The 25,652-nt window shown below is 41.1% G+C and overlaps 1 protein-coding gene across 2 annotated transcripts in view; it reads right to left on the bottom strand.

Moving 5' to 3' along the window:
* Positions 1–4,547: 4,547 nt before the first annotated feature.
* Positions 4,548–25,652, bottom strand: part of FAM81A (family with sequence similarity 81 member A) — a 64,760-nt gene continuing 43,655 nt past the window's right edge. For both annotated transcript variants that reach the window (XM_058541714.1, XM_058541715.1), the window contains 5 exons: positions 20,229–20,358; positions 18,579–18,685; positions 11,475–11,610; positions 9,654–9,849; positions 4,548–6,838 (listed from right to left, as the gene is read on the bottom strand). In XM_058541714.1, the coding sequence (XP_058397697.1) occupies positions 6,714–6,838; positions 9,654–9,849; positions 11,475–11,610; positions 18,579–18,685; positions 20,229–20,358 (694 nt within the window). In that variant the 3' untranslated portion in view covers positions 4,548–6,713. The remainder of the gene's footprint in view (positions 6,839–9,653; positions 9,850–11,474; positions 11,611–18,578; positions 18,686–20,228; positions 20,359–25,652) is intronic.

Raw genomic sequence — 25,652 nt, 5'->3', positions numbered from 1 at the left:
CCTCAGTCATCAAGATAAATAATATTTTAGTACAATATTTCTAAAAATCTAAATTAACAAAAAACATCCATGATCAACAAAATGTCAAAAATTTAAATAAAATTATATAAAACATGTATATAGGGGCACACATTTTTCTTTTTGCCTCAGTTTCAAAGGGTCATGGTTGGATCTGGTCTTCATTTAAGGTCTGATATTTTGTTCATCATGCATTTTTTGCATTGATTTTGATCTTAAAAATACTGCATTAATATTTTATTTATTTTAATTACGGAGTTTCTGGTGTCCCTTTACATTTTCCAAGCTGAATGCTTCACTTTGCCTAATCATAGGCCTGCCAGGTCCCCCTCACTAGGGAGCATCAGAATCACTTGAGTCCCCTGGACCACAACCCCTTGCCAGACATCCTACGTGCCTGCAATGTCCTGGTGGAAACCTGGCAGACACAGCACACAGGCAGCCGCCACTGTCCCTCCTCCTGACTGACACATCTTAGCTCTTCCCTCCGAGTCTGGCACCAGCCAACTGATCCTTCTCAGCACAGTGCTCCAGGCAGCAATATCTACTGATCAGAACTGGCAGATGAGACAAAATCTTATAAAGACAGATCTGGGAAATCATCTCTGATAGGGACAACTGACATAACATTGTAGAGATGAGGCTGTAGGAAAGTCTCAGGTCCAAAGCTCATTCCAGGCTGACAGATGAAGGTACAGAGTTGTGGACAGAGCTGTCAGGTGAAAGGGTGAGGAAATTATTGCTCCAGACCAGGGCTGTCCAATAGAACCTTCTGCGAGGATAGAAATGTTTCACAGTTGCATTTACAATACCCTAGCCACTAACCACATGTGGCTATTGAGCACTTGAAATGTGGCTAGTGCAAATGAGGAACTGAATTTTTAAATTTATTTAATTCTGATTACTTTATATTTAAATTAAAATGACCACATGTGACTCATTGCTACTGCATTACAGTGCAGCTGTAGATCTACGAGTCTCAAATTTAACCTACATTAGAATCATCTGCAGGACTGGGGAAAGCAGGTTGCAGAGCCCATCTCAGAGCGTCTGATGCAGGAGGTCTGGGGAGGGCCCGAGTGGTTACAGTTCTAACAGCTTCCCAGGTGATGCTGATGCTGCTGGGCTGGGGACAGGTTGAGACCACAGATCCAGACTGTATTCTGATTCCAAACAGCTGTGGGATACTGAACACATCACGTTATGCCTTGGGCGTTGGCTTATCTTGCAACAAAATGGCAGCGTGGGCTTTGAAGACAGATAGATATGGACTCAAATCCCTGCTCCTCCATTAAATAACTATATGACCTTCCTTCATCTGCTCCATCACAAAATGGAAATAACAGTACATACCAAATGGGGTAATTACAAAGATTAAAGGTGATAATGTATATGTCATTCAATATGTTTTTAAGGTCACTTCCTGCTCAGAAAGTGTATTAAATGGGATTATATACATGAGCATGTAATTTATAGTACAAGAAATAAGAATTTCCATAAAATAATTCTGTCAAGATTCCCCAGTGCCAGTATATTAATCTATTGCTGTGTACAAAAAAATTACCCCAAAATGTAGTGACTTAAAACAACACAAATTTCTTCTCACAGTTTCTGTGGGCCAGAAATGTGGGTGTGGTTTAGCTGGGTCTCTGGCTCACTGTCTCTCATGAGGTTGTAGTGAAGCTGCCAGGGCTGCAGTCTCATCTGAAGGCTCAACTGGAGGGTTGGGGAATCTACTTCTTCTCTGTTTTTTTTTTATTGTGGTAAGATATACAAAAATTTTACTATTGTAACCATGTTTAAGTGTACAGTTCTGTGGCATTAAGTACATTCACAGTGTTGTGCAACCATCACCACCATCCATCTCCAGAACTTTTTCATTTTCTCCAACTGAAACTCTGTACCCATTAGATACTAACTCCCCATTCCCCACCTCACCCCCCAGCCCCTAGCGACTATCATGCTCTCTGCCTCTATGAATTCGACTATTCTAGGTACATCATACAAATGGAATCATACAATATTTGTCCTTTTGTGATTGGCTTATTTCACTTAACATAATGTCCATCCTGTAGTATGTGTCAGAATTCCTTCCTTTTTATGGCTGAATAGTATTCCATTGTACGTATATACCACATTTTGCTTATCCATTCTTCCATCAGTGGACACTCAGGTTGCTTCCACCTTTTGGCTGTTGTGAATAATGCTGCTATGAACATCGGTGTACAACTATCTATTCAAGTTCCTGCTTTCATTTCCTTTGGGTAGGGGGATTCACTTCTTAGTTCACTCACATGATTGTGGAAAGTGTCAGTTCATTTCAGGCTATTGGAACTGAGGGCCTCGGTTCCTTGCCACACCACATGGCCCTCTCCATAAGGCTGCTTACAGCATGACAGCATGCCTCTCCCAGCACAAGTGATGAGAGAGAGAGAGAGACAGAGAGAGAGAACAAGAAGGAAGCCACAGTCCTTTTATAACCTAATCTCAGAAGTGACTAGCCATCACTTCTGCCATCTTCTATTCATGAGAAGCACGTTAATAAATCCAGCCCACGCTCCAGGGGAGGGGATTGCACAAAGGGGTGAATACCAGGAGGTGGGGATCACTGGGAGACATTTTCGAGACTGCCTACCACAGCCAGAATCTTGACGCTAATCGTCAGATGGGTCTGCAGTGCAGTTATCTATATAAACAGATACCTAGAAAAGTCCTTTAACTCTGGATTTATGTGGATGACAAAAAAAGGTTTTGAAATTAATTGAACCCAAAACCCACAATGAGAAATATAATCTACTACACATTATCATAAGTGTAATTCTATACATTTAGTGGGATTCTGAATTCACCTGCCAGTTTTTCCCTACCACAGAGCTGATGATTGTCTGCACACAATGCACACCTTTTGTCAGCTTAGCCCAGCCACACACTGACTCGTCCAGTCTATACAAAGAAGTCTCGAATCCCAGCTGGCCTTTCAGGCCCAGCCCCACCTGCTCTGGATCTCATTTCCCAACTTGGACTCTGGGCTCCCACCCTCAGCCTCCATGTCAGCCTTTACTCCTCCTGATGTGGAGTTTGTCCTTTCCCCAGCTCTGATCCCACCCATCCCAACTCTCTCAACACAGGCCCCTCTAGTGGATGCGCCTCATCCCAGGATGCTCCAGTCATGAGACTACCTAGCTCGAGAATCTGCCTAGCCCTGCAACACATTCAGGGACTGTCTCCCTTCTGGTCCTTGTCTATTCAACTCTTCATGCAGGCTCGACTGCTCTTCTGTGTCTCAGGCTGGGATATCACTTTCTTCAGAGGTTAGAGTCACTTCCCATACGTGGTCCCAGCAGATAATGGGACACTTTGGACCAAAACATGGACCCCATATGCTTTCCATGTCACACCACCAATATCTCCCCTCCCACACCCCATTTTTCACCACTTGATACTCAATATTGCATAAACTATTTCAGCATTTTGAAAACTATAAACTAGCCTCCTCTTTTTAATTCTTATAATCTCCATTCTGCAGATGAGAAAACTGAGACTAAGAGAAGTTAAGAGAACTGCCCAAGGTCACACAGCTACAAGAGTGCAGTGACAGGAAAACTCCATATAGTTACTATGGAGTTTCCAGGACGTCATGAGTGGTGTGTGGGTTTCTTCAGGCTGAAAGGCTAGTGAGATAACCATAATTTAGAGGGAGCCATTTTTGTCCTTCTGCTCTGCACTCACCCAGCATATTCCATCTCCCAGTGCACAGAGCTGCAGTCCACTACCTAGGACAGCCCAAGCACAGAGGATGAAATGCCTGGGATCCTGCAGTCCCATGGCACCAAGTGACCCCCTCCCTTGTCCACTGACACACCAGAGGAAAGCACCCGACCCAAGCAAGGCTAATAAGATTGTTTCTCTTAGGTATTTAGAACTGGAGCATTAGAAAAGCAAAAGGACTCAGATGGGGGAACTGTCAGGTCATGTACAGACAGGGCTGGAGTCGGTAGCCTGGCAAGTCAGAGTTATGTGGGAAGCAGGGATGTATCTTTAGAGGTAGGGTATAGACTGGTTAGGTGCTTGGATTGGAAGTAGGCTGCCTGGTCTGAATCATGGCTCCCAGTTACTAGCTGCAGGATTTGGGGCAAGTTGCTTAACCTTTAGGTGACTCAGTTTTCTCACCTGTAAAATGGGGAAATAGTACTTAACTCATTATTGTTATAATGAAATGAGTTAACACATACCAAGGTCGCAGCAGGAGCACATAGCATGCTAGAAACTGCCAGCTGGCATGATTCTGGAGGGGAGCAGGCGCCCGCAGCCTCAGAGAGCCATAGATGGAGCAGCTCCTCGTGACTTCCCAGCTCCCGGCAGGGCTGCCAGGACTTAGAGCAGACTTTATTTCAACCACCAAAGGGTTTCCACAAGAAGGTAAGAGGAGAATTTCCTATGGCATTTTACCTAATCAAATGTTTGCCTTACACTAAAAGACTTTAAATTTAAAAATCATACACCACATTTATTTGGAAATTTTATTCTTTTTATTGCAAATTTCTGGTAAAGGAAAGAACACGGAAGCAGATTCTCATTTAAACTTTGGTGATAAGAGTACGCTGTAGCTCAGTGGCTCACAACCTCACGGCACATGAATCACCGGGAGCCCTTGACACGTACCGATGCCCGCGCCCCACCTCCCAGAGTTCTGACTTAATCGGTCTGGGGGGCAGCCCCGGCATCAGCAGCTTTGTGAACTCCCCAGGCGATGGCAACATGTAGCCAGGGTGGAGAACCCCGCCGGAGCTCATGCCATGGGGTTGGCAGCATCAGAAACACCTGAGCGATTCAGCGGACAGACAAGCATCACCTGCTCAGTCACACCCTCGACCTGAGTCCAGCTGGTGTCCTCTGTCCCCCTCTTCCCAGGTGTCACATGTTCTGATTCTTCCTCCTCAGAGACCCCAGAGGAGAGAGACGCTGGAGGGGCCGTGGCTTGTGCTTAAACGTGGAGAACTGTACTAGACACGGTTACTCTATCACAAAAAGAAATTCACTTTCTGATTGCAAAAGAGCATTCCTTTTTTTTTTTTCATTGTTAAATGGAAATAGTCTTCCTATACAGAGATGCAAAGGTTCGTGACAAAACAAGGAAATATGTGTTGGATGACATATTCCTTATGTGACTTATCAGGTCCAAATTTTTAAAAAAACTTTTGTCAAGCCATTGAGGGTAAAATATTATATACTTTCGCAGCATATTTTATGTGGGTAAACAGTAACAGCCAGTTAGATATTCCATTTATAATTTATCTTAAAAATAGAAAATGCTTTAATCTTCCTGAGTCCTTGGCAAACCAAAAAAAATTTTTTTTAAATGTTTAAAGTATTCCTGTTTTCTTTTTCCTGGGCACCCTCACACTTTAGAACGGTGTGTGTCTCCTGTCAGTTTTCACATACACAGGTGAATAAACAGCACTGGTGCCAATTTTCAATGACTGATCCAATATGGAGACTGAAAATAAAACACCTATTTTCACAAAGTTGCTCAAAATGAAAGTTTCTTGACAGTGTTATAAATGCAATATCAATTTGATTCTCTGTCCATACAAAAGTATGAATTTCTATTCCGTTAATAATACTGAATGATTAATGATTAACGGTGATAAAATTTTTACAACATTTAAAAAATACATAGGATCCCATTTTTACATCATCATATTGATGTATTATCATGCCTTCTACTTTGTCTGCAAAACTTTTCTAGGGTACAGTGCATTGAAAACCAAGGCACAAGTCTACAGTTAAATTAAGTTCATATAAACCTTAGCACTCTGTGCCAATTTTGAAAACATTTAGAGAGGAGATTATATAGCCTGAAAAGTTCTCACATCCTATTATGATTAATGAACAATTAATTGTGCAATAAACAGACTATTAACCACCATTCTGTTATTAAATATATGGCTATCACTATACAGGCTGTGGATAAGTGAAAAAAGTTTTCAATATTAAAACCTGGTATAACTAGGTGGTTGATGTAGATATTGTGCCTTGCATTATCTAGATAATTGTCTTAATTTTCCATTTTAATTTGCAATCTATATGGCAGTTATCAATTTTTAAACTATTTCATTACATAAATGGTGGGTTTTTTTCCAAATGTTAAATCCCCTCCCCCTACAAAAGACAGAAGATTTACAAGAAGATAACCAATATAAGAAATGCACAGATAACAATAATGAAATCCAAATATGGACTCAAAGGTTGAATTCTAATCTATCAGGACATTCTCTTGATTTAGGGTGAGGAGCAATACATTCCTGTGACAATTCGTTAGTTTCTTAATTTAAAAAATCACCATGACATTTTTCAAAATAGTAAAGTCTTGGCTAGAGCATCAAGCATTGAAGGAAAATTAAGTCTTTTCACTCATAAAATGAAGGGGATAAAAGCCTTTCAAAATCCAGGGGGAGAATATTCCATTGAATTTAGAGAAGTGGAATAAAGCGGTAAAAACTGTATTTAATACTTTTAAAGAAAGAGTGTTTTCAAGACTCAAGGTAAACATTTAGACCCATGAAAACACACCTCTTGGCACATGCACGCCATGAATAGAACAATCCCGAACGCAGCCACAGCCTGGCTACAGAAGTATCTAGCTCTTAGCCCCACTGGTAAAACCACCTCTGAGGTCCTTGTCTCAACTCCCCTCACATGGGAGCGTCTGGCTTCTGCATCTGTTGGATTTGCTTCTGTAGCTGGTCCTTGTCTAGCTTCATCTTGGCTTCGAGCACTTGCCTGAGGGATCCTATGCTTTCATAGATGGCTGTAAACCCTTTAAAAAGAGGTAAATTTTATAAGAGTTAATATCAAAAAGCAATGCTGTGTCAAATTCTACAGCACATAGTAATGGTTGATTTCGGCAAAAATTATCCATAGATGCTAAAACTACTGGAGTGAAAGTTTGATGGGAAACAGGATAGTCACAGTTTCATAGTATCTCCCTACAGGTTACTTTTTCATTACAAAGGGGGAAAGGAACTTCTACAATGGACAAATCTGGCAGATACACTTTAACCAAGTGATCAAAGCTAATGTTACCAATACTGGGAGAGACCAACATCATGTACCCCTTGATAAAGTACCCTGGGAAAGACACATCCCTTCTGTGGCATTTCTGTCCAAAACACACAAGCTGGATCTAATTAAGAGGAAGTAAACAGACCCAAACTGTGGGACATTCTACGAAATACTGGCCTGTATTCTTTAATGATGTCAACATCATGGAAGAACTGATCTAGATTAAAAGAGATTAAATCAAGAAACATGATAACTAAATATGTGTGATTCTGGATTAGAACTTAGATCAGGGAAGGTTTGCTATAAAGGAAACAATGGTGAAAGTTGAGAATTGAATACTACAAAACATTTCATCGCTATTACACTGTACTATAGTTATTTAAGAGAATGTCCTTGTTCTTAGGGTTTAAAGACTGAAATAATAAAGGAGTAAAAAGGCATCACGACTTCTGCAACTTACTCCCAAGTGATTTAGGAAGAAAAATTATATTCATACACACACACACACACAAAGAGGTTAAGCAAATTTCCAAAATGTTAACAATTGGTTAATCTAAATGAAAGATATATAGAGTTTTTGGACTATTCTTACAGTTTTTCTAAAGTTGAAATGATTTCAAAATAAAAAGCTAAAAAAATGAGAAAATCCCCATCAAAAGAGCATTTCATATTATTCTGTATTCCTACTGGTTTTTAAAGTAAATTTTTAAAAGGTCTTGTCTTCATTAATAAATTTAGAATTTTCTCTTAGAAAATTTTCTTTACGTGACAATTCATGAAAAAAGGTATAAAAATTACTTATTAAAAACAATGTTCCTTGGAAGCAACCTAAGTGCCCATCAACAGACGAATGGATAAAGAAGATGTGGAATACAACTATACAATGGAATACTACTCAGCCATAAAAAAGATGAAATCTTGCCATTTGAGACAACATGGATGGACCTTGAGGGTATTACACTAAGCGAAATAAGTCAGACGGCAAAAGACAACTACTGTATGACCTCACTCATATGAGGAAGATAAACAAACACACACACAGATTAGGAGCACAGGTTGGTGGTTACCAGAGGGGAAGGGAGTGGGGGGAGGGCGAAAGGGGTAAAGGGGCACATATGTATGGTGAGGGATGGAAACTAGACTTTTGGTAGTGAACACGATGTGGTCTATACAGAGGTCGAAATATAATGATGTACACCTGAAATTTATGTAACATTATAAACCAATGTGACCTCAATAAAACAAAAATAAAAACAATATTCTTATTGAATGGAAAGATACAACATATTACTAAATAAACGAGTAGGTTACAAATCTGCACGTATAGCACGAGCTGTCATTTGAAAAAGCACATATATATCCTAGATGTATACATAGGTATACACAAAAATGACCTCTGGGTGAGAGAAGTTATGAGTATTTTAAAAAATATTTTGTGCTTTATGCTTCTCCACTAAGAAATGTATTGTTTTTGTAATAAGATAAAACTTTTTAATTTTAAAAAGGCTCATATGCATTTCTTGTTAAGTACTCAATATTAATAACCTCAATGGTATGTTGAATAGATGATAATAAATCCACTCAGGAAATTATGCAAAGTTAAACATAGATGAAATATTCAAATGCCATATTCTAGCAGCTGAAAAGATCAAGAGAGCAAATTTTTTTATCTTTACAAGTTCTTCAATTCATAAATTTAATTGTGGCTTCTACTTAAACAAAATAATAAACTTTTGGTGGTAACAACAAAATTATTCTTGAGATAACTAACTACTTTTATTTCCATGTGGCCAAAACAGAAGAATTCCACAGAAGAAAATTATGGAATTATAGAATTGGAATTAGGAGAATACTTTAGTCCCCCTTCTCACACTACAAGACTGTCTTCTTTTTCCTGACCACGATCAAACAGCCTCCCCTTGAACACCTTCAGTAACAAAGAGCCCTCAAGCTCACACAGCCTCCAGGGACCTTCCAGGACCCATCAACTGAAGATACTTCTGCCTCATGTTGAGTTAAAAGTCTGTCTTGGGGTAACTTCCACTTATTGGTCCCAGTTCTGTGTTCCTGAGCTCAGAGTGTAAATCGAATCCCTCCTTTATATGACAGCACTTCAGAACTGGAAATCAGCTTTAACATTTTCTTCTAAACAAGTGTGAATTACAGGCCCTGTTGACTTCTGAGGAGAAGATCATTCACCGCATGGTGGTATACTGCCAGCAGTATGAAATAACCTTCAAAAGCCCCTCCAAGATACATGCTTCTTTCTGAGACATACCGACCGTGGCTGGGAACAGAAAAGAATCTGCAGATGGCACTAAAGACAATGCACAGCGGTTGCAAGCTAAGCAATTTTAGTTTTGTTTGCCTGTCCCTCGTGGTGGCTCTTCGTGCACTGGAACTGAAACATTTTAGTTCAATGCAGCAGAGCTACTTAGAAAATCACCTACGAACATTTCACCGTTATCACCATTAGCTATGTTCACAGGTAGTCGTAGGGGGATACTAATTAATTGGTTTTCAGATCAAATAGCAAATAAACCCTGAGAGCTGCTTTCTTTCTGGCCTACCAGCATCCACCTCTGCTTTCATCTCCCTCAAGTCCTCGTTCATCTGTAACTCCAGCTTGCTGATCCGCCCGTGCACCCTCTCCTCTTCTTGTTTGCTTCTCTGCACTTCCATCGTCTTCTTCTGACTCTCCTCTATCTTGTCGAGTCTGGCTGACATCTGGCTGAGCTTCTTCTCCACGTCCCTTTCGCTGGCTCCCTAAAAGCCATGGTAAGAATCGGACTTGATTACTCCAAAAAGAGTCTGTACTGCGTTCGCCTCAGTCCTGATATCATTTAACAACAGTCTGCAGGGAGCAGAATCACAAAGCTTGCTCATTGCTCACCTCCATAATCATTCTCCCCTTCTTCCTTAACACATCCCCAATTTGCAGGTGGGTATAAGGTCACCCAGAAGAAAGCGAACATTTTCTCCTGTCTCCTGAGTTTGGTGTGGCCGTATGGTTAAGTTCTGGCCAACAAGATGTAAATGCAAGCGTAGGTGGCAGCTTCCAGGAAAAGTTAAAAGACAGCTGAGGCATGTTCTTGCCCCTCCTTTCTTCCTTCTGTTCCTGGAATTCAGACATAATGACTGGAGCTCTAGCAGCCACCTTAAACTACAGGACAAGGACCACTCTCTAGGATTGGCAGAGAGTTCAGCCAGAAGGATGTGAGGTCGCTGAGGGCTGACAAGCTACCACGTCGGCCCTGCAATTCCTACACCCAGACTTCTTTTATGTGCAAGATAAATAAGCTTCTATCTTAGTAAAGCCACCATTATCCTGGAGTTTACTGTTGGTTATTAAACCAATCCACATGTAAAATAAACAGTGATCTCAAGACCCGGACGCCTACAGATGTCTTATTATGAATCTAAGTAAATCAATCAGTAAATCAGATAAAAATATGGAGAACACTTAAAAAATATTTGAAATATTAAATATTTTCTTTCCTTTCCTTTCCACGAAAGGGAATTTGGGCATTTTTACGGGACTCTGTGTCCGCAGGCGAGCTTTGGAGGCCATGACTACAAACACCAAGCTGTAAGTGGGCCATGGCATGACAAAGCTCTCCCGATGGAGTTCACTGCAAAGTCTGCAATTCACCAGCTTGGCATGGAGAGAGAGAGCAGAGCCGCAGGGGCAATCTGCACCAGTCACTTCCGCTCCATCGAAGTCCAACAGGAAGAAGCAATGCAGGAAAAGAGAAGGGAGGGGGAGATGTCAGGCTAGATAACCAAACCAAAAAACATTTGCTTGCCAAGTACTGGTTTCAGAGCCTATTTTCAATATTATATATGCAAGGCTTTCTTGATATGGTTTTTGAGCAGTTCTGCAAACCTCAGTTCTGTGGGAGAGTGGGGTAAAAGCAGAAGGAAGATGGAAAAGAAAATGGTGGATTCTGTTTACATGTTGCACTGTGACCCCTCATACTGCGGTCATAGTGTGAGGGCCGGGCCTGGAAGGGGAAATGTAGTCAGCACAGTTTTTACCAGATCCTGAAATTAAAACAAACTGGGATTAAGTTTTACTCATCATGAGTTTTATTTAGAAATGCAGCTGTATCATTTGGTTCACTGAGGTCTTGACATAAGTTCATCTTAACTGAAAGTACTGAAATTTTCTACTTAGCTTTTGTTAACCAAAACAAGTCAAAGGGCTCTGTCTCTTTATAACAAATATGAAGAATCAATGGGAACCATGGAAATGGATTCTAAAGCAAGAAACAATTGAACAGCTTAATGTGTTGCTACATAAATCAATGATAAGTTACTAGATATTATTCAAATATTGCAGGCCCCCACCAAGTAACTTTACTATATTATTGCCACACATCAATACCTACACTGTTTTCCTTAACAACCAAGGAAAGCTGATCGATTTTCTGTAAAAGTTCTTTCTCTATCCGTTCTTGTTCCTGTTGCAACCAACTCCGTGCAGATAAAATCTGGTTACTGAGTTCCTCAATTGTACCTTTAAATCTAAAATAAGAAAGTTAGCAAGTTAGATGTAAAACAATTTTAAAATGACATCAAACAACCTCCATCTCCAACTATCAAATTTCTCATAAATATGTCAGCATTAAACTCAGCTCACTCAGAATTACTGCTTAACTTTTCTTAGAATTGCATTTAGCACTAAACTTGGAAGCGTGGGAGGGAAGGAAGATACAACGGAGAAGCACTTGATACTACTTCCCACCCATGAAGAGCTAACAGTGAGGGCACTGATGTGTCACACAGTGACACAGAGACACACCAGGTGTTAATCTCTGCAGTTCAGAGGGTGCCCAGTGCTCCCGGCTCAGAGGACACAGTGTCCCGGCTCCCCTCCAGGCTCCCCTTCTTCCCTGGGCTCTTCCTCCTCTCCTTTTTATCTCCTAGAACTGGAGCCTGGCTCCCTTTCTCTCTAATGTTCTCCAAATTGCTCTTGCCCCAGACAGATATTTCCTAATTTAAATCAAAAAGAAAATTGAAAGGGAAAAAAAACACCCAACCCTCCATTTCTCTAGTCCTCTCCCTTTCCAAATACCTTAAAATAACACTCCATACTTGCTACCTCCCCTTAATTACTTTTTTATTATTTTTATAAGAAGTGTAATAAAAGTACAAAAGAATAGATGCAACTTAAATAATAATCATAAAATAAACACCCATTGTGGGAGAAGCCCCTAATTATCTGCAATACCTGTTTTCTTCTTTTTCTCTATTAAGAAACCCTCAAATGTGAACTGGGTACATGGCTGCCTACCAGAGACTACATTTCCCAGCCTCCCTTGCAGCTAGGTGTGGCCATATGACTAAGTCAGGCAATGCGACACGTGTAGAAGTGATAAGTACAATTTCCTGGTCATATCATTAAAAACGAAGCTTTTGGCCTTACCTGGGCAGGAAGCCAAGCCAGCAGCCCCACTCAACTGTGGAGCTCAGCCTGCAGCCCCACCTGACGAGGGAGACTGACCACGGACCACAGTAGCTTTACTGAATTCATTTATTCTAACAGTTTTTTGGTGCAGTTTTCTTAGTTATCTATGTATAAGATCACGTCATCTGCAAACAGGGAAAATTTTACTTCTTTTTTTCTGATTTGGATGTCCTTTATTTCTTTTTCTTGCCCAATTGCTCTGGCTAGGACTTCCAGTACTCTGTTGACTAGAAGTGGTGAGAGTGGGCACCCTTGTCTTGTTTCTGATCTTAGAGGAAAAACTTTCAGATTTTCATCACTGAGTATGATGTTAGCTATGGGCTTATTATATATGGCCTTTATTATGTTGAAGTACATTCCTTCTATACCCAATGTGTTGAGCGTCTTTATCATGAAAGGATATTAAATTTTGTCAAATGCTTTTTCTGCACTTATTGAGATGATCATATGATTTTTATCCTTCATTCTGTTAATGTGGTATATCACATTGACTAACTTGTGTGTATTGAACCATCCTTGCATCCCAGGGATAAATTCCATTTGATCATGGTGTATAATCCTTTTAACATGCTGTTGAATTTGGTTTGCTAGTATTTTGTTGAGAATTTTTACATCTATGTTCATCAGGGATATTGGCCTGTAATTTTCTTTTCTTGTAGTGTCTATATCTGGCTTTGGTATCAGGGGAATTCTAGCCTCATAAAATGAGTTTGGAAATATTCCCTCCTCTTCAATTTTTTGGAAGAGTTTGAGAAAGACTGGCATTAATTCTTCTTTAAATGTTTGGAAGAATTAACCCATGAAGCCGCCTGGGCTTTTCTTTGTTGAGAGGTTTTTTTGTGTGTGTGTGAGGAGATCAGCCCTGTGCTAACATCTGCCAATCCTCCTCTTTTTGCTGAGGAAGACTGGCCCTGGGCTAACATCCATGCCCATCTTCCTCGACTTTATATGGCACGCCGCCACAGCATGGATTGCCAAGCAGTCCATCGGTGCGCGCCCGGGATCCAAACCAGCGAGCCCCGGGCCGCCGCAGCGGAGCACATGCACTTAACCGCTTGCGCCACCGGGCCTATTAATGATTCAATCTTCTTACTCATTATTGGTCTGTTCAGATTTTCTATTTCTTCATGATTCAGTCTTAGTAGGTTGTATGTTTTCAAAAATTTAACCATTTCTCTAGATTATCCAATTTGTTGGCAAATGATCGTTCATAATAGTCTTTTATGATCCTTTGTATTTCTGTGGTATCAGTTGTAATGTCTCCTCTTTCATTTATAATTTTATTTATTTGAGTCTTCTTTCTCGTTTTCTTGACTAGTTTAGCTAACCTTTTGTTTATTTGGTTTATCTTTCAAAAAAAACCAACAATTAGTTTCACTTATTTTTTCCCATTGTTTTTCTATTGTTTTCTATTCTCTATTTCATTTATTCTGGTCTAATCTTTATTATTTCCTTCCTTCTGCTATCTCTGAGCCTAGTTTTTTCTTCTTTTTCTAATTCCTTGAGGTATAAAGTTGTTTATTTGAGATCTTTCTTTTTTTCATAATGTAGGCATTTATTGCTGTAAACTTTCCTCACAGAACTACTTTGCCTGCATCTCATAAATTTTGGTATGTTGTGTCTCCATTTTCATTTGTTTCAAGATTTTTTTATTTCCCTCTTGATCTTCTTTGACGCATTGGTTATTTAGGACTGTGATGTTTAATTTCCACATATTTGTGAATTTTCCAGTTTTCCTGCTGTTATTGATTTCCAGTTTTATACTATTGAGGATGGAAAAGATACTTGATATGATTCCAATCTTCTTTAATTGGTTAAGACTTGTTTTGTGACCTAACATAAGATCTATCCTGGAGAATGTTCTGTGTGTGCCTAAGAAGAATGTGTATTCTGCTGCTGTTGGATGGAATGTTCTGTATATGTTTGCTAGGTCTCTAGTCGGGCAGGGCTGCTACCTGTGCTCTGAGGTGGAGGGGACCACTGGCTGGGCTCCCTGGCCAGGTGGGGCTGCTGGCTAGGCTGCACAGTCAAGCAGAGCCAGTAATTGGGCTCCTCACCTCTGATCAGGTGGGGTTTAGGCTGTGTTCCCTGGCAAGGTGCTGCTGCTAGTTGAACTCCATGATTGGGCAGTGCTGCAGGCTGGGCTCTGCAATTGCACCTGATCAAGTGGGCCCCCATGCTGTGCTCCCCAGTCAGATGCTACCACTGGCTGGACTCCAAGTTCAGGCAGGACCACAGGCTGGGCTTCACGATCAGATGCGGCCTCAGGCTATGCTCCACAATTGGGCAGGATGCTGGTTGAGTGAGGTCACTAACCAGACTCCCTGGTCAGGAGGGCTGCCAACTCTACCTCGCAGTTGGGTGGGATTGGAGTCTGTGCTCTGCAGTCGGGTGGAGTCGTTGTCTCGGCTCCCAGTTGAGGTAGGGCCACAGGCTATGTTCTGCTTTTGGCCAGGGCTATTGGCTGGGTTCTCCGCTTGGACAAGGTCACAGGCTGTGTTCAACAATTAGGCAGGGCCATGGACTGGGCTCCAAGGCTGCCTGGGGTCACTGTTCAGGCTTCCTAGTCAGGCAGGGCCAGATGTTACAGCTTTTATTTTTGATTGTTTTATTTTCTAGAAGTTTTATTTGGCTGTTTTTCAATTCTGACTGGTCATTTTTGTGTGTGTGTGTGAGGAAGATCAGCCCTGAGCTAACACCCATGCCAATCCTCCCCTTTTTGCTGAGGAAGATTGGCCCTGAGCTAATGTCCATGCCCATCTTCCTCCACTTTATGTGGGACGCCACCACAGCATGGCCTGACAAGCAGTGTTTCGGTGTGCGCCCAGGATCTGAACCCGGGCCGCCAGCAGTGGAGTGCGCGCACTTGACCGCTAAGCCACAGGGCCGGCCCATGACTGGTCGTTTTTGATAATCTCTTATCCCTTAGTCATACTTTCAAAATGTGTGTGTGTATGTGTGAATGAATACTCACACATACATATACATACACATATATACATACATACATACATGTATACTTATTTTATCCAATAATTCCTACATAAGCAGTATTTAGAAGTCTGATTCTGCTTTTTGTTGTTTCTTCTATCACTTACGTGGCTTTTTTCCTTGTGTTGTTTTATAATTTTTTATTGTACATTCATGTTCCTTAGAACTTTATCTGTTTGTGGGGAGACTTGAAGACTAAGGATTTGCATTTGCTTCTGCCAGGCATCTCAGGCCATTACCAAATCAGGATCATTCTAAGATAATTATCCACTGTGGTTTTCTTCAAGCTTCTTGGGTAATGTGAATTCTAGTTCTAAACCCATATAAAGGTTGCATTGTGGTCTTGAATTTTCAAGAAATATCTTTTACCCCTCTACCCAGAGCCAAGATTTAGACAGGTAAGTTTCCTATGATCTCTTTGTGGAATGGGAGATTTTTCCTAGTTCATCCATCTGGGGTTTCACTTCTTGGGTCTCCAGTCTGACCTTCTACCTCACACAGGGCCCAGGGTTTGTCTCCTTCCCTCTGTGAATAGCCTTTGTATCTAAACTTATAGACTTTAAATTGTAGGAAGAAAAATACAGATGTTCATGTCTGCTGACTAGTAATATCTCCTAAGGAAATAATTCACAGAAGGAAAAATACTAAGATGTTGATTTTCCTCCTGTGTGATGGAAGGAAGAGGATTGGAGAGATCTTTCCCTATTTGGCCAGCTAGTAGGATCTATGAGAAATGGTGATGTACTTCAATAATTATATAAATACAGATAATTAGAGGAGAGGAAATGTGGTTTTCATAAGAGAATTCCTGTTAAATTGGCAACAACCGTGAAACGGCATTAAACGTGGAAGCAATGAGATGTAAGAACCAAGAGAATGATTAATTTAAACTTTCCACAAGCCTCTAACAAAGTTCCACACTGAAGTCATCTTTAAAAAGTATATTAAGTCAAATATATATGTTTATGTATGTACACACACATGCACATATATAGTCACTCTTGGCTCTGCTTTGGCAGGAAAATGCCAAGCTCATGAAGATTTATGATGGGAAAAGTGTATGGTTTTGTGATTGAGCAGAAGGGCAGCAGATGAGTTTCCCTGTGGACACGTACAGTTTACAGCGTCACTGTAACAAAATGGGAAAGTATAACAAATCATAGTGCACTCACTACATACTTCAAAATCACCCTAGTGCAGACCTCCCCCACCTAGACCCCTGCAACAGAACGCCTACTGACTGATGCCCCCATCTCCGCTCTGGTTCCCTGTGATCCGTTCTCCAACTGCAATCAAGTCCGTTTAAAAAATAATATATAAATCTGATTATATCACCTCATCTGCTTACAATCCTCCAATGGCTCCTTACTGCTCTAAAGATAGAGACAAAAAACATCCCGAATGTGGTCTGCAAGGCCCTGCAGGCTGGCCCGCCTCCTCGGCAGCCTCGCTGCCCCCTCGCTCTCTGTTCCAGCCACCTCTGCCATCTTGCAGTTTCGTGCATGCCACATTCCTCCCACGACAGGCTTTTCCCTCTCATATGTTCTTCTCTCACTCTCTACCCAGTGAATTCCATTCATTCTTCAGCTCTTACTCCAACATCGCGTCCTCAGGAAGGCCCCAGATCCAGGCCTCTGTTATTCACTCCCATAGCACCATTGTATTAGTTTCCTATGGCTGCTGTGACAAGTTACCACAAACTTGGCGGCTTAAAACAACACAATTTTTCCCTTACGGTTCTGCAGGCCAGAAATCTAAAATCAGTTTCATCGTGTGTGGGCAGGGGTGGTTCCTTCTGGAGGCTCTGAGGGGAGAATGTTTTCCTTGCCTTTTCAGCTTCCACTGGCCACCTATATTCTAGCCCTTTCCCCCATCTTCAAAGCACCTTACTCAAATCTCCACTTCCATGTCACATGCCTTCTCTCTTGACTCTGACCCTCCTTCCTCTCTCTTACAGAGACTCTAGGGATTACATCGGGCTTCCCCTGATAACCCAGCATAATCTACCTACCCTAAAATCCTTAACTTAATCTCATCTGCAAAGTCCCTTTTTGCCACATGAGGTAACATATTCACAGGGATCAGGACATGGTGATATTTGGGAGACCATTACTCAGGCAACCACAACCGTGTACCTTTCCTTCAAAGCACTTATCACCATTAGTAATAATACAGCATATGCTTATTTAAGTCATTATTTGATTAATGCTCATCAACTCCCTAGACTATAAACTCCAAAAGGATAAGAACAGAGTCTGAGGGGCCGGCCTGGTGGCGCAAGCAGTTAAGTGCATGCGCTCCGCTGTAGCGGCCCGGGGTTTGCAGGTTCAGATCCCGGGTGCGCATTGACGCACTGCTTGTCAGGCCATGCTGTGGCGGCGTCCCATATAAAGTGGAGGAGGATGGGCACGGATGTTAGCCCAGGGCCCGTCTTCAAGCAAAAAGAGAAGGATTGGCAGATGTTAGCTCAGGGCCAATCTTCCTCACAAAAAAAAAAAAGAACAGAGTCTGTTTTTCTTCATTATTGGATCCTCACCACTTAGGCCAGTGCTCAATAAATATTTACTGAATGAATAGATAGTTTATTATCCAACCACTAAAAACAATAATTCAGAAGCTAAAATGGCAACATGCTACACAGAAACTTTTCCTTTGAACTTCCAGTATTGTTTTCACTTTATGCAATAAATAAAAATCAAGAGGAAAAAAATGGTATTATTGAATATGCTCATAAAAAACCAAAACAGGGGCCAGCCCGGTGGCGAAGCAGTTAAGTGCGCGCGCTCCACTGCGGCGGCCTGGGGGTTCGTAGGTTCGGATCCCGGGCGCGCACCAAGGCACTGCTTGCTAGCCCATGCTGTGGTGGCGTCCCATGTAAAGTAGAGGAGGATGGGCACGGATGTTAGCCCAGGGCCAGTCTTCCTCAAGAAAAAAGGGGAGGATTGGCATCAGATGTTAGCTCAGGGCTAGTCCTCACAAAACAAACAAACAAACAAAAAAGAACCAAAACAATGTTTATAAGTTGATTACTTACTTAGTATCCAAAAGCTGAAGCTGGTGGTTACTATCTCTGTGGGACATCTTCAGTTTGGTGCTTTGCTCTGATATTGACAAGTCGACTCTGTTCAAAAGCTGAGAAATCTGGAAAAGAAACTTTGCTTGTAAATATCACATCTAATCTTTTTAGTGGTAATTTCAGATAACGGTTAGTAAGCTATATTCTAGTCAATGGCCTTAAGATTCAATCTAATTTAATAAATTCATTTGGGAGTGCGTCTCATCTTTCCACTCCCATTTTCTATCACACACACCCATCAAAAATCCAGACCAAGAGCACCGCCAAAATATTCACTATGCTCCTTTATGCTGTGTAAAGTTATGCTGTGTAAAGTTATGCTTCACTTAACTGTCCAGTTCTCTGATGAGCAAGCCCAGTTCCTGCCCAGGACCGCCATTTCCACCTGCAGGTTACCTTGGAATTTCTACCACCGGTGTGGCTGTTAGTCACAGAGAATGGAATTCTTATCGCTTGCAAAATCCCTTAAGGTCCCACATTTACCTCTGTATCAAGTTAAGTCACCAGAAAATATAATTTGTAAACTATATCCCTCCTACTCCTTTCTCCCACTACCTACCCATTTCCCTTGTCTTTTTACTAAAATTTAATAAAAAACTAGTCCTATATGAAATGTCTTTATTTTCTGCAAAAATTATGATGTTCAAGGTTCCTTACTTAAAGATTCATGGAACAATTATGTATCAGATCCAAAACAAAGAAAAAGTCTGTTTGTTTTTATGAATTTCTAGATGCATTTTACTTGGCTTGGCTACTGGGAAGCTTAATATTTCCTTAGCATCTATTTTTTGATGTAATAATTCTGTCCTCACTCAATCTTTGAAAAAAAATATTAGACTTGTCATTTTATTCTTTTTTTTTCCTTGGTTTTATAATATGTGTTTTTTACATAAGTAGATTTAGATCCTTATCGGATATAGTTAGGAGACAAGTATTTTTAATCCAATAAATTGACCAGATGCCCCAGTTTACTGGAATAATCTCTCTTTAAATGAAGAATAGCAGGTAGGGCAGATACTGTGGAAAAGTCCTAGAAGACAGGCCCCCACTATGGCAGAGAGAAACTTTTAAGTGGCCAAAACACAAATTATGAAATGCCAAGAGTTTTGCTTTGTGACATTAGTCTGTGAATTTCAAGGTAGAATACTCTAAAATTCATCAGCCAGCCTGCCCTCTCGCTTTGTCCTAGTTTTTTCCCATATACAGACTATGGGATGGGGTCATACAAAGGATGAGTCTCAGTGAATAGGGTAACTACTTCCTAACCAAAAACTGGGACGAGTGGCAGTTAAAAGAATGCTTGCTCATTTACCTACACAAGACGTAGTTTTGGAGTTATAATTTAGAATTTCCAGAATATATTAATTGTTTTAGGAATGAAGGGAAAGAATCTTTAAAATTAGGACTGTACTGAAAAATCTTTGCAGTTTGGTTGCCATACCCATGAAGTGCCACTCCAGCAAAAGAGAGGAAGGAAGAAATAAAGAAAAGAGATGCTCACACTGAGTGCCCTAGCTAGTTTCTCCTGTCGGAGATAATCAACACCATGTCACTCTCAGCCAAGAACAAATTACCCACTTTTAAAAGGGGACCTGAAACAGGTCATACCTGTCCCTCTGCATCTCTTATTTTCGTTTCCAAGACGAGCTTGGCAGCTTGCTGCTCTTTGTTCAAGTGCTGGAGCCCCTCGTAGGTCGTTTTGTGCTCCGCGGAGAGTCTGGCTATGCTGGCGTCACATCTGCCCAGACAAACAAAGCTAATTCTTGTGAAAGTTTAAAAACAAGTGCTATTGTACACCATAAAATGCATGACCCCACTCAAAGAAACTGCACTATGAGTCACCCTTTTTAACAGAGGTTTAGAATTCAGAGAGCTGCCCTCATTATGGTTTTTAAGTTAACCCACAGGGATGTTGCTTAATAAGACTAGGGACGTACCCATCAAAGTAGCAAAGGCTTTCCAGCGCTCATGAGTACAAAACCGAATATGCAGCGAGAGCCCAATTATAAAAAGCTCACACAGTGTGCCAGACATGGTCTGCTGCTCTTCAGGACCACGCCCGCCCTTGCAAGTTCGGGGCCTCTTTGGATTTTGGAGGCAACTTCTACCACATTTGAAAGTACTACTCCTAACCCTTCACCAAATCCCCTATAAGGCTGCGCGCTCTGAGTGGGTCTAGAGCAGGGGAAGGCTCTGCAGCTGGTCCAAGCTTCAGTGAAAGCTGCTCTGCCCCTGGGGCCTTACAACTTGGCACTTCCATTGGCGCTCAAGACATCTGTGGCAGACAAGCTGTGTGTGAAGCTCTGTCCAGCCCTATCAGGAGAGTCACAGAATGGACCCCTAGGGACAGAGCAAAGTCCTGCCCTGTTCCTGCACAATCATTCCTGCTTTGCAAAGTAGCTGCTGGCTTGCTACTGAGCTCTAGTAGAGACTGCAGGCCTAAGCACGGGACACTCAGTGACCACGCGGTCTGGGCACCAATCGTGAACACCAAGCCATCAAGGTAGGCACGAAGCAGCACTCCATCTTTGAGGGGTAGGGGTACATATAGACATCAGGCTTGAACAGGTCCTACAGCCCTAAGTAAATTACATGAGCCAGACTCCCACGGCATCTACTCCTGCTACTGTGCCAGCTTTCCCTCAACTCACACCTGTGGCCTCTTGAGGAGTTCCTGATGACCAGGTGGACTGAGGGAGGAAAAGTCAGGCCTAGTTCACGGATGGTTACCCCCAATATGCTGGCATCTTCCAGAAGATTTTTTTGCTGACACTTAAAAGCCCACTCCGGGGGCTGGCCCAGTGGCATAGTGGTTAAGTTCACGCACTCTGCTTCAGTGGCGCGGGATTCACAGGATCAGATCCTGGGGGTGGACCTACACACCACTTATCGGCTCAGGGCCAATCTTCCTCAGCAAAAAGAGGAAGACTGGCGGGGCTGGCCCTGTGGCTTAGTGGTTAAGCACGCGCGCTCTGCTGCTGGCGGCCCGAGTTTGGATCCCGGGCGCGCACCGACGCACCGCTTGTCCGGCCATGCTGAGGCCGCGTCCCACATACAGCAACTAGAAGGATGTGCAACTATGACATACAACTATCTACTGGGGCTTTGGGGGAAAAATAAATAAATAAATAAAATTATTAAAAAAAAAAAAAAGAGGAAGACTGGCAACAGATGTGCGCTCAGGGCCAATCTTCATCACACACACAAAAAAAAGCCAACTCAGGAGCAGCCCTAAAGGGTATTAAGGAAGGGAAACCCTCACAGCTGACAGAATATCAAACGATATATCATGGGGTTCATTTTTGCCTAGAATAAGAGATGGCCAGACATTCATGGGAATTGGATAATGGCAAGAGACTTAGAAAAAAACGTATTGGAGGACTGGTGACAAAGGGTAGAGGTCATATAAATGGGTCACTCAGAACTGACAGAGCATTCCTGCTCCTTGTGAGTGCTCTCTGTATCACAGGGGCAGAAGCCCCAAAACCGTACTTCCCAGACTCCCTTGCCCTCAGGGTTCTGATTTAGATTCCACCAATGAGAGGCACTTAGGCGAGATTTGGAAGGCAGAAGAGAAGGAGAAGCCCTTATTGTCCCCTAGCAGCAGTGGGCAGAAGACACATGGGCAAACGGCAGATGTGAGGTTTACAGCCACTGCCAGGCACACGCCTGACCATCATTCACTTCCGTGCTATTGGCAGCTCAGATTATCAACGGCTCCTTTCTGTGATTCTTGCACTTCCTATTTTCCTGAAGGCCAATAACAGTTTCCTTCATTTTGCTTCCCCAAATCTTCCAGTGGTTTTGCAAGCTCTAATTTCCTGTAATAAATCCCTTCCTGCTAAAATACTTAGAGTGGTTTCTGTTTTCTTGATTGAACCTTGATGCAGATAGTTATTAAAATTTGACAAGCAAGCATGCAAGATATTAACCAACTATCTCCGGATCATAGGTGATTTTTATTTTATTTTTCATTCTTTTCTAAACTGTACAACTTTCCTGAAATAAGTATGTATGATTTTTATAATCAGAAAAAAACAATTACACAAAGAAAATATTTCAATCAACAGCCATGTACAAAGAATATGTTACAATTTTATGGAATATGCACTATCCTATCATCTTTTCCTGGGCCCCTCATGCAGCAGAAAGGTGGCTGGGGTACAAGGAAGCCACAGCTAGAGACATGTGGGATAGAGTCACTGTCATGAAAGCAAGGTCAGCTTCAAGGCAACACACAGTAGTAGTGAAGAGGCTATGGTTGGAAGCCCAATCCATAATTCATCCAGTCAGTCAGTAAGTATTTGGAGAATGTCTATTATGTGTCAGATACTATTATACAAAATAGGGATAATGCGGGAACTTTTTCTCTCCAGTACATACACTACATTAACTAGAAATTTAAAAAACATTCTTATGTCATCATTATCAAAATGTTATTCAGCTGACCGTATATTTTTCTATTATTGAGGGAGATTACATTTGACATCTCGTTCTTGTTCATTATCTCCCTGATTCAGACAGAGGAGTTCAGAAGATAGTCTGGGAACTTGCCGAACAAGTCATTATAAATACACACAGAGAAGAACAAGCCTGTGGCTGGTCTCACTTCCAGTAAATCGGCAGTCTACAATCTCCCTAAAAGCACTGGGGATGTATTCTTTAAGATGTATATCTGCACTGAGGCCTGAACAAGGTTTCTGTTCTATTCCCTAAGTGATTTATATACTGAAAAGAGTCTCACTCACCACATCACATAGAATATTTGCAGTCAGCTTTCAAAAACATCATATAAATTGACACATTAAATTATATCCCTCCAAAAGCTAGAGAAAATAAAATATTATTGACCTATAGATTATAAGCCACAAATAAAGTTTAGAGAGCATGCCAGTGCTTGGTAGCCTTTCTAATAAGCTATAAGATTTAACCAACTTACTAATCACTTTGTATGAAAACGCTGCAAATTAAAACTACTACCTGGTCTTTCAGCTAAACATGGTGGACTGAACACATGCTCTTATATTGGCTCCTGCCTGAAAATCTATCCAGATGACACCAGATGAATAAAATAAGTATAAACCCACAAGGACAAAAAAGAAGGGATGAAAGTGGAAAGCAGATAGCTGGTACAGAAGAGAGAGCAAAGCATGTGTTTTGCTAGAGCTAGTGCTGTAGGCTTGCTGGGGCTCTGTATCTGAAAACCAATAGAAGTAAGAGGAAGTTTTAGTTCCCACAGGGCAACAGGGGCAAGAACCGACTCCACTTATGAGAGAATACAGGAACCAGGGTAACAGATCAGAGGCTTGAGTGGGGCTCCACCAGCTAGGGATAGCTTAAAAAACAAAAATCAAAAAATCCTGGGATCAAATAAGTTTAAAATAAAGATGTTTAAGAGACTCAAAAAATCAAAGATAGATTAACATCCATCAGACAACTCTAAATTATTAAACAAAAACAGGCAGATATGAAAAAAGAACAAGTGGATAAGAGAAAAAATTTAGAAACTCTGGAAATAAACTACACAGTTGTCTTAATAGACCCGACAAACTCTAGACTGAACATAATTGAAGATAGGATCAGTGAATTAGAAGATCGTAGCAAGGAGCTCACTCAGAATGCAGCAAACTCAGACAGAGATTTAAAACATGAAAAAATAGTTAAGAAACAAGAAGGACAAATAAAGAGATGGTAACATACGTCAAAGAGGAGTTGAGCAGTTCCAAAAGAAGGAAACGGAGAGAATGGCAGAGAAGCACTATTTGAGGTATGAGTGCTGACAATTTCTTAAGACTGAAGAAAGACATGAGTTTTAAAGTGTTCAATGAATACAAAGTGGGGTGAGTAAAAATAAATAGAATGTGGTGAAATTCAGATAACCCATGATAAAGATAAAATCTTAAAGACAGGTAACCTATCAAAGACCGACTGTTAGACTGACAGCACACAATAGATGTCAGAAGAAGATGAAGAAATATCTTCTACAGATTGAGGGAAAATAACCCATCATCCAAGAATAAGTGCAAAATAAAGACAGTTTCAGACATACAAAGATTAAGAGCTGTATCGCCCACAAACCTGTACTGAAAGAGTCACTAAATAATGTACTTCAGTAAGAAGAAAAGAGCACTCAGAGAGGAGTGGGATGCAAGAAACAATGGTGAGCAAACTGAGAAACTCTTGGAAAATTTAATTTATTGTAGACTCTGAGGAAAGCAAGCTACCAGCTCAATTATCCCAACTTTCTTAAGTCCTTACTTGGTATTGACTCACATTTTCTCTAAGCAAGTTGAACAACTTGCTTAGCTCTGTCATTTTGTTAAATGCTACAATCCTTTCTGGAAGTAACAAAAAAAATTTATTAGGACAAAATTTTTTTTAAATATTGACAAATATTTTTAAAAATATATTTTAAAACATAATCTGACAAGCCACATATGCGCATTTTAAAAATTTCAATATTCATAATAAAATGTACACAAATTAAAGCAACAATTATGTCATTGTTCTTCTGTATTGGAAATCTTTTTTAATGTTAATGCCCAATGTTGGAGTTTGTAGAATCAAGCTATATCACACACTACACGTGGGAAAATAAATTTTACAAGCTTTCTAGAGGGCAACTTGGTAGGATATACCCCAAAACTTGACACATGAATATGTTTCTATGTACTTTCAATCTAGGTATTAACTCCAAAGGAAAAAAACTGTGAGCAAAGAAAAATCAAACTAAATACAATTCTGTATAAATTCCTTGAATAACTTCCTGCTGTTTTAGGATACAGACCAAAATCCTTTAAAATGCCCAGGAAAAGTTAGTCCCTCCCCACCTTCCTCCCTGCATCGTCTCACACATTTCTGTCCCTTTTTCCTCTGCACTCAGCCACAGTGATTATATAACAGGGCTGTGAACTTACTTCACTCTTTTCCACTTCGAGGCCTCCCCACTAAAACCCTAGTGCCCGGCACATTCCTTGCATGTAGTAGAGGCTCAGTAAATATTTGTGAATGAATAAAATAAGAACTATTTAC

Source organism: Diceros bicornis, chromosome 5 (assembly GCF_020826845.1).
Source record: "Diceros bicornis minor isolate mBicDic1 chromosome 5, mDicBic1.mat.cur, whole genome shotgun sequence".
Classification (NCBI taxonomy): Eukaryota; Metazoa; Chordata; class Mammalia; order Perissodactyla; family Rhinocerotidae; genus Diceros; species Diceros bicornis.
The sequence above is the reverse complement of the archived record's forward strand: the minus strand, read 5'-3'. Positions and strand labels throughout refer to the sequence as shown.